This window comes from Ursus maritimus, unplaced genomic scaffold (genome assembly GCF_017311325.1).
Source record: "Ursus maritimus isolate PB19 unplaced genomic scaffold, ASM1731132v1 scaffold_22, whole genome shotgun sequence".
Taxonomy (NCBI): domain Eukaryota; kingdom Metazoa; phylum Chordata; class Mammalia; order Carnivora; family Ursidae; genus Ursus; species Ursus maritimus.
In genome coordinates, this window is record NW_024424675.1 from 18,785,220 (window position 1) to 18,794,964 (window position 9,745).

The 9,745-nt window shown below is 53.4% G+C and overlaps 1 protein-coding gene across 3 annotated transcripts; it reads right to left on the reverse strand.

Moving 5' to 3' along the window:
• Positions 1 to 603: 603 nt before the first annotated feature.
• Positions 604 to 8,839, reverse strand: AP5S1 (adaptor related protein complex 5 subunit sigma 1). 3 transcript variants are annotated; one of them, XM_008703302.2, is made up of 3 exons: positions 8,690 to 8,839; positions 3,032 to 3,223; positions 604 to 1,735 (listed from the first exon to the last, which is right to left on the reverse strand). In XM_008703302.2, exons 1-3 carry the CDS (start codon positions 8,803 to 8,805, stop codon positions 1,309 to 1,311), a joined length of 735 nt encoding a protein of 244 aa, XP_008701524.1. In that variant the 5' UTR covers positions 8,806 to 8,839; the 3' UTR covers positions 604 to 1,308. The 3 variants fall into 3 exon arrangements, with proteins under 3 accessions (XP_008701524.1, XP_008701525.1, XP_008701526.1); XM_008703303.2 differs by lacking the exon at positions 8,690 to 8,839 and adding an exon at positions 4,294 to 4,450; XM_008703304.2 differs by lacking the exon at positions 8,690 to 8,839 and adding an exon at positions 3,931 to 4,075.
• Positions 8,840 to 9,745: the final 906 nt, after the last annotated feature.

A 9,745-nucleotide genomic window follows, 5' to 3' on the forward strand; every position in this document is an offset into this window, starting at 1 on the left:
GCTGATTAAAGACTCTCAATAGCACTTTGGTGCCCCACGCCCATCCCTTTGGGCTCAACCATTGTGCAGCCAGGCCCAGCTCCACACTGCCCTTTTCTGGAGGCAGAAAGAGCCAGGGAATTTGCCCTAGGACCAACTCACAAGTCCTCACTGGAGGGAATGACACACAAACATCCATAGCACTCACCCCTCCAGTGAGGTCATTCAGAGGTGACTGTTGTATTATAGGTCCCCAGAAGCACGAAGCTCCCTACCCACCCTTGATAATGTACTTGTATGGGCTGCCTCCCCTTCCAGTGCTTCCTGGAATCACCTCCCACATAAACTGCTTGTACCTCATCCTTATCTCAGGCTCTGCTTCTCAGAGATCTACACCAACCCACCACATTTTGGTAGAGAAAACAAGTGCTACCATCCAAAGGAGGCACATAAGGAGACAGGGGTGATGTGGGGCACAAGAGGTAGAGACCTCTCAAGATGCTTCTTGGGGGTATCTCTGACCATGAAGGCTCAGAAAGCCAGCTCAGGGCCATACAAAGAGGCAAGTACTCATCGAAGGAAATATGCATTAGGGAAACTTACAGAAACAGGAGCGTGAAATTACATAATCAGGGCTTTTAATTCAAAATGAGAAAGACAACTTCATCCTGGCCAGACCTCTTGCACCCACCTGATGGTACCTTCTCTCCCTGCAGACGAAGGAAACCTAGGATTATCTCAAGGCTCTCTGGTGGGCAAGGGCTGAGCCCAAAATGAGCTACAGAATCCCCCTGCTGAATGAATGACACATTTGTGAACTGTGGTGGGGCTGGACACCGAGCAGGCCCTCACTGACAAAATCCTTGGTCATAATGTTGCCTAAATGGGTGCAAAGGCAGCAGCCAGCTCCACCACCCTGGGAGTCTCAGATTCCCTTTGCACCGTGATGACTGCGGGTTTGGAAGGGGAAAGTGGGCTGAGTTCCGCTCCTCATGCTCCAACACTAGCAACTGGTGGACTGTTTTGGGGGCTGGCTGCCGGAGATGGGAGAAACTGGGGTCAAGGACAGGTGCGGCTGGCCCACGGCAACAGGATGAATGAGTCACATGGCAACTCCAGGCACAGGATGTTCTGGGATTCCTCCCCACCACCCTCTGCCCAGCCCCCTTTTCTGCCAGCTTGTGCTGTCCACTTGTCCTGGGTGTGGTACCACGCCAGAGTTGGGAGCAGGCTGGGAAGGAGGCCGATGCCAAGCTTCACCTGGCTCTGTGTCCATCCATCCCTGTCCTCCCTCCTTGCCCTTTCAGAAAGTCCTATCCCAGTGAGGGGTCAGCGGGGCCACGCAGCACTGAATTCCTTCTCCAGACCCTGGACAAACTGGTCATTGAGGAAGAGCAGTTGACCATGGGGCAGGAAGCGGGTGAGGATGCCCTCGATGCGATCAGCCCGAAGCAGAAGGTTGGTGCTGGGGGTCAGCAGGCGGAGGTGGTCGAGAAGGAGGCGTGCCAGCAACCGGAGTGTGCTCTCAGCCAGCAGCAGGTTCTCGTGGGCATCCAGCACCAGGACAAACCCTAATGAGAGCACACCCAGCCATACCACTGTCCGAGGCTCCTGGAAAGGGTCCCCTGCTGCCAGGCGGAAGGCCCCAAGGGGGGCCTCATGCAGGGGCACTGGCTCATCTGAGGACTGAGGCTGCAGGTCCAGGGGGGTCCGGCCAGATGCCTGCTGCTGCAGCCGGCACATGGATTCCACCTGCCTGGGGAGAGTGGATGGGTCACTGACTTCTGTCATCCTCATGACCACCCTTAGAACTGAGAGCTGCTTTTAATTCTGTACCTCGGATGTAGAAACTGAGCCCCAGAGAGATTAAATGACTTGCTCAGGACCACAGAGCAGGAAGCATGAGCCATGAAAGGAATCCAGGCTCCTGTCTCCAGGCCCTGAACTATTTCACTCCATGTGTTCAAGAGAAGGCAGGTTTTGAACACAGCCCCTTCGGCCAGGAAAGGGCACCAGGGGAAAAAGATCCTGCCCCCACCAGCTTCACAGAGGCCTCCTTAACATAAAGAAAAGCAAGCCATGAGAAGTAAAAGCCATGTTCAACTAAGCTGTCCAACCTCTCCACCCCCATCCCACACTGCAACCCTCTCCAAACGAAAAAGAAAGACCTTCCACTTGGCCATTTAGGCTTTTGAAATCACACTCTGATCCCTCCTGAATCACCTTCTAATTTGGGCCGTGCACAGGCTGCTTTTAAAGGCCTTTGGTTTTCTGTGCCACAGGAGGGGGGTGGAGGCCCAGAGGAAAAGAGGGATGGCAAAAGGCTAGCACAGGGCTGCCCCAGAATGTTAATCCCCCCACCCCACCCTGAATCCACCTGCCACAGAATGCAGAGAGGCAAAGAGGTTCTGGCACTTGCTGGCTCCATCTGGGTCAGGGATGGGAAAGTCCAAGGCCAGCCATCACATCTGGAACAGTGTTTCCTAAACTGTTCTCTGTGGATCCCTGGCTTTCAGGAGGCTCTGGGCTCAGAGTTCCCATGTACCACATTCTCTATCCTCCTTAGGGATTCATAAAACCTACACATATACTAATAGCTCTGAGAAGTCCTACACTGCAAAACACACTTAAACTGTTCCAAAGTTTACTGCCTACACTCAAATCCCAGCTCTGCCATGTTCTAGCTGCATAACCTTGGGCAGCTTAAGTTCCTGTGCCTGTACCTCAGTTTACTCCTCTATAAGGTGGGGTAATAACTACATCTATCTCAATAGACTGTTACAAGAATTAATGAGTTCATATACATGAAATGCTCAGAACATAAACACAGCACAGATGTACAAGCTCCATTAATGCTAGCTATAATAGTAATGATGATGACAATAGCATTATTATTTCTTTAACCCCTTTTCACAAAATACTTGTGAACAACTGTGGATGACTCGTGGAAACACTACTCAAACTATCTCTCTGCTTCTTAGTCTGATTCTCTGTGCCCCCTCAGAAAACCTATAACAATCAGGCATGTGTTCAATGAAGGTCTGTGTGTTACCTGGCCACAGCCAAAATCTGCTCCTTTCGGAGGAGCCTGTCCCTCTCAGCACCATGTGGTCGTGGGTCATCGGGTGAATTCTCAGCACCAAAGACGCAGGAGTAGAGCACTCGACAAAGGCCCGTGTCCTGGGCCTGGGGAGCCCGCAAGGTGTGGATGAGGAAAGCGTGGACCATGGCTCCGGGGTGGGCACTACAGGGAAGCCAGAGACCTTGGTGAGATGAGTGTGAAAGCCCAGCAGGGGATGTAACCACAAAACGGGTCTGGGAGCATGTCCAGAGGCTGCTGTGGCTGGTCACTGGTCCTCCTCTGCCACCCAAGACACACTCCCTGCCCCTGAATAATGGTGTCTGGTCAACAGCACTTCTGTCCACAGCAGAGTCAAATGGTGAAGAAATCGCAGATAACCCCAAACCCGGTTCTACAAAACAAACGGCCAGGAATCTTCAAAAGTGTCAAAATCATGAGAATCAAGGGACGCCAGGGAGCTGCTCCAGACTGACGGAGACTAAGGAGATAGGGCAGCTGAATGCACCGTGTGATGGGGTCTCCAGCCAAAAGGGTAGTTTCAACATACAGCATCATTAGGACAACTGGAAACATTTTAGGTAACAGTCTTGATCAATGTTACCTGGTTCTGAACGTAGGCGAATGTCCTCGTTTTTAGAAAATACACACTGAAGTACCTCTAAATACAGAGGTAAAACGGCATCGTAGCTGCAGCTAACTTAACTATCAAAGGATGTAGGGAAATTCTTTATAAGAAAACTGAAATTTTCTACAAGTTCCAGATTATTTAAAAATAAAGTCTACTATATAATGACACCAATAATAGTAGCGTCTGGCTGGTCAGTGGCCGGCCCAGGGTGGGAAGCAGCGGACACACTGGAAGCAGATACCTGGATCTGTAATTAAGAGTAAGCGGATCGTCAGTTTAAATTGGTCAAGCAGGAAGGTTCGCGAAGGCGCTTTGAGAACGGCAGCCCGCTGACCCGGCGCTGACCTCCGGTGACCCTCCAGCCTCATGAAGAGTGCGTCATCAGCCTTCGCCACCGTGTCCCTCCCCCCGGCCCCACACACACTCACAGAGAAATGGTAGCGACCAAAACCCTCACGTCACTGCCTCGCTCAAGCCTGCGGCGCAGTGCATTTGGGGGATTGTAGTTCCTTGCTCCAGTCAAACAGACCTAACCGGAGCACCCCGCCCTGAGTGTGCTGCCCCTTCAGCCCCGGGGCCGCTGTCCTCCAGGCGTCCTACTCACCCTTCCTTCCCTGCTCGCGGACTTCTGCTAACGGGCCGCTCCACTCCGCACCAGAAGAGCAATGGCGGCTGCGCGGCTCTTGAGCGCCTGCGCACACCGGTCGCGGGCGCGCGCAAACGCGCGCAAGGGGCCCGGGCGGGGGCGACGCCCCCCACGTCAAGTGTACTGTTCCGTGAGTGGGAGGGGTCGTGTTCTGACGCTTGAACTCCGGCGCGGGCGGCTTTCGCCCTCCGACCAAAGACCCCTTGATTCGAACTGCCAGCAGGGCCCACGCGGGCTATTCCCAGACCCGGTGTGGGGGCTCCCGCTCGGAGCCCTGGACCAGCCGAGTCCCAGGCCACCGCCCCCGGCAACCGCGAGGGGGCGCAGCGGCCCAGCGTGTGAACCTTCGGGAAAAGGCCGGGTGGTCGCGTCGTCCCGGGCGGGCGGGGTTCGGACCTCTGCGGTCCCTGCCAGCCTTGTGAGGCTCGTGGGGCCTAAAGGTACAGGGCCGGTTCTCGAACTGGCCAGTATGCGTGGGAGTCACTAGGGTGCCTGTTAAAACGCAGATTCCTGGGCTTTATTTGTGGCAATTGTGACTTTAAGGGAAAGATGCATGTTTAGGCAGTTAGTGGGGTAGGGTTTGGGGTTGTGGATTCCCGCAGCGGGTTAAGACCGGGGTTCGTTTTGGAGTAGAACGATTCAAATTTGTCCCCACCCTGTCCCCGTGTGTTCCTGGCTGGTGAGTCACTTCCTTGGGCCCCAGTGAAACCCCATAGGGTGTAGCAGGCTGACCGTTTTTCCTTTCATGCTCGGGCTCTAACAAGGTGACCCCTCTTTGAGGGAGGCCATCAAAGGTATAGTGAAGAGACTTACTTCAAACTGAAAGGGGCGCTGCCAAGCACCAGCATCCGGAGCCAAGCGGTGGGATGAAAGCCCCAGTTCGAGGCTTGGCCCAGAGGTGTTTGAGGCCCTGCAAGTTCTGTCCTTAGCCTCACTGCCTACCCTGGGCATTCTCACACAGGCATGTGCACGCTCTTTTACCTATTGGCATGTGAACGCATCAAGACTCCCAGTGTTCTGTGCCTCAGAGCCTCTACACTGGCTGTTCCCTCAGCCTGGAATGCCCTTTCCTCCCCTTCTTTTGCCCTTCAAAATGTGCTCAGACCAAATTTCAGGGGAAACCTTCTTGCCTGGACTGCCCATTAGCATTCAGTTGCCCCCTTTGCACCCATTGTTGAGGGTCTGCCTGTGGTGGTGGTGTCGCCCATGGGGCATACCCAGGCTATGGCACTCATCCTCCCTCCCCAGGGCCATGCACGCTCCTTGCTGAGAGAAGAAATGCAAAGCAGGGCAGCCCAGGCAGGGACCCTGGAGCCAGGACCCTCCAAGGGCAGGGCATGTATTCCGGGCCCCTTTGGCCATAGGACATGGGCAGGGGGACACTGAAGGAAGGCTAGAGGAGGTGCGGCCAGGGGCAGACCAGGACATCTGGGCATTTTGACCACAGGTACAACACATAAATATATTTGTAGATGGAGGGGCAGACCCAGAGATGGTGTGGGGACTCAGTCACAAGGCTGGGAGTCATGTTGGCTCAGTTCCTGTTTCCTGGTCCCTATCAGTCTCAGCCAGAACCCATGTCTGCTAGCTGATTACAGCACAGAGCTGGCAGAGGGCTCTGGTTGCTTGGGGCCACCTGGCATCTGGAACACAGTATTCCAGCCTCTGTCCACTCCTTTGGCAGTGAATCCACTCCAAGTCCCAGGCCCCTGAGGGGCTGGTTGGCCTTGTATGAGGTATGTGAAGGAGACAGCAGTGAGAAGCTAGCCTGAGCCACTACCATGGAGGGCTGTGGAAGACCCCAGATGGAGGTGGTGTCCTGATAAACAGCAGAGCAGACTCAGGTGTCATTCCTGACTTTTTGCAGCCCTCTGCCAACCTGTGCCTTCCAGGTCAAAAGCCCGGTGCTGAGGTCAGCGAGGCAGGAAGGAGCCTGGGTCCCCCCAAGATGTTGCAGAGCCTTCCTGCTGAGGGAAGAGCAATGTTGATTTTGCTAACCAGCTGTGTGGGGTTGCTGTTATACACAGTCTAATTCATTCCTAAGTGAGGCAGCATGTGGTGAAGAGGTCAGGGTGTTGCCTGGCATACGGTAGGCACTCAGTAAATCAATAAATGTTGACAACCATTAATACAGAGGCAGGCCAGGAAAAGGTGTCAGAGAGGTGTTAGCACTGGAAAGCAAGTGAGGCCTTCTGGTCTGATGGGAGTCAGAGGCAGACGGATGGGCAGGCTGAACTTCCCGGTGCTTCTTGGAGTTATAAGACCTGCCCTGAAGACAAAATGGGACAGTCTGAGTGTGATGGAGGTAGCATGTGTTCCATGTTCATGTGTGTGAGGCTTTCAGAGTGGTTACCCTACAGACTGCAGCCAGGCCAGGCGTACGATAGGCACAGATACGGGTTTGTGGGATATGGAACAGAGAGAGGTAGAGACAGAAACTGAGTAGAGAAGGAAGAAAAGTAAAATTAAAGCACTACAAAAAAATTAGAGCTTTAAGGAAGCAGGTAGCTGGGTTTAAGGCCCGGCCCACCTGTCTAGAAGTGGCTGGGGACCACACCTTCCTGTCATTTCCCCTCCCCTCCCTCTGGCTGTGGGCAGATGTGCTATCACCCCACTCCCCAGCCCTGTTCTTCTCAGTGGTCCTGTGAATTGGGGGGGGGGGGCTGGTATGCCTACAGCCTCTTGCATCGGCCCCTCGCCCAGACTCCCACCTTCCACTGCTGTCTGCCCCACGTCAGGGCGAGGCCTACCCCACAGTGCCCCTTTTCCAGTACCCCTTGGTGCCCACCACTTCGATGTGTGCACAGTCACTGATACTGATTCAATTTGGAAAGCGGGTCCCATTCCCCACCAACCCAAGCCACAGCAGTATCCTGAATCACTGGTAGGCAGCCTGGCTTGGGAAGTTCTGCTGCTTCTCCTGGACATCAGGACCAACTCCCAGGTCCTGCTTACACACCCCTAAGGACAGGGAACTCACTCCTTAGAGACAGCCCCATTGGTTTTTGACAGCTGGAAACCCTTACTGATGATCTTGAGTCCTCACATCAGACTAGTCGAGCAACCACCTACTTCTGGGTGTGGGGAGGGCAATTGGGTGGAATCTGCCAGCCTCAGGCAGTGGATTTTTTGAAGGACTCCCTGATTAGGATGTCTAGCCATTTCTTGAAGAGTATAGCAGCAAACTAAGAAGAGGGGATCTGCTTTTTTGAGAATCCAGGCAGGCTGAGATTAAGTAGATAATGTTAATGCCCTAGAATAAAGCGGGCCAAAGTCAGACAAGCCTTGTCCTTTTGTCCCCCCGCTCCTCCCTAGGCCTCCTCAGAGATGGCATTGCCCTGTGTGGGCAGCCTCCCACCGACCACACAGACGGCTTCCTCCTCTGTCTCCACCACATCCCCTTCCACAGCTTCCTCACTGCTGCCTGGACTGGTGCAGTAGGCCACCACCCTACACACAACAGCTGGGGTTTTCTCCTGCAACCCATCACCCAGGGGACATGGCACCTGACTGCTCTTGCCCATGTGCAGAAAGGGAGGAAACCCTCAGCCTGGACCCCTCTCTTTTGATTGTCTTCAGGCTCCTCCTTTTTACCTGTCTGATCTTGTAATCCTGTAATCCTCACACTGGCCCTAAGTCATAACAGCCCCAGCAGACTGTTGTATGGCACTTGCTATAGACAGGCTCTGTTCTGAGTGCTTTACATACGCTAACTTTTGATCCAATCCGCAACTCTTTGAAGGACGGGCTTTACAACCCCCATTTTACAAATGTAAAAATTAAGGCACAGGGAGATCAAGTAACTTTCCCGATGTTACACATGTGCTAAGGGAGGTGTGCATGTCGAAAGATTTCAAATTGCTCCCTCCCTTCCCCTGGTGTGTCCCCTTCTCCCCTGTCCCCTCACAGTCACCCCAGGGGCTGGCTCGGCCCCTGCTCCCAGCTCCAGAAGGCCATAAGCCTCCTCCAACCCCAGCCCTGCTTACTTTCTACAACCCAACCCTGGGAGCTCCATCCCACCTTCAGGGAGCCCCAGGCCCCATGGAAGCAGTCTTGGCTGGGCTCCAGGAGGATGAGGCCCTGTGTGATTCGTCCTTTCAAACAGCCACGCTTCCTGCAGGGCTGACAGCCAGGAGGCCCCACGAGGCGGCTCAAGCCCAGCCACGTGAGGCTCCCTCCCCTCCTGCTGCCCCGGCCCCGCTGACTCAGAGCCTGGCTGCCGGAGGCCTGTGCAGCCACCCCCTCCCAGGGGCGTGTGCTAGTTGCAGGCTAGGTGGGGCAGAGGCAGCCCTAGCCTCACACCCCCTGGCACCCACATGAATTCCTGTGTGGGTTGGGTGGGAATGCCTCTTACCTTCTGTCCCATAACCAACTGTCTTCTTTGAACAATCGACTGGAACAAATCCACATCCTGCAGGGTTCTCTCAAGGCATGACTTTCCTGGCCGTAGACCAGCCACTTCTCCATCATTACTCAACTTCCCTCTCCTGATTGTTTCCAGATTCCACAAGGCTGTGGACCTCCTTGTCTAAACATTGCTCAATTCTGCACCAACAGTTTTATTGCCTCTGGAAAGCGGGTGCCTCTGTGTTCAATTCCAAGGATGAAGACTTTTTAGAAACCCCAAGTTTTCTAGAAGACTGGGAGCTGTTGTGGGGGGATGAACTCAAGCCAATGACATCCAGCCAATGAACTCCAAAGAGTCACTTGAACTTTTTAAAGAATCTGACTGGAGGAAAAAACTGAAGACTAATATTTCCACCTAGTAGAGTCAGAGAACAGGCTGGGTTTGTGAGGCTTGCACCCTTGCTGCCGCCGAGCCGCAGAGCGTAGGTTCAGCACTTAAGAGAGCACTTTGCCGTATACAACAACCCAGTTTTCTGGCTAAGGGAGAGAAATTAAAATTCACCCCATTTTGCTGAGCATATAGAACAAGAGAACCCTCAGGCTCCACTGGTGGGAAGGTAACAGTATAGCAAGCACGCTGAAGCTGAATGAACACACGGCCACCCAGCAGTTCCACTCCTGGGTATACTCCCAGTACCATTGGAAATCATCCCAAATAATCTACCAAGGGCAGAATAAAAATGCTCTATAGCCTGATTGTGCTGGTGGTTATGCAACTGCATGCATCCGTCAGAACTCACAGAACAGAACCATACGCTCAAATGGGTGAATGTGACTGCATATAAATTATATCTTAGTTTGTTTTTTTTTAATGTGAAAACCAAAAGAAATAGATGCAGAATGAATAATTCAATTCAGGACTATGTCTGTCTGATGGAATACTATACAGCAGTGAGCAGGAACAAAAACCCCTGCAAAAGGAAACATAAATGAACCTTGACATCATGCTGAAAGAGGTTAGACATGAGAGCATGAACTGTACGATTTCATGGGTATGAAACTC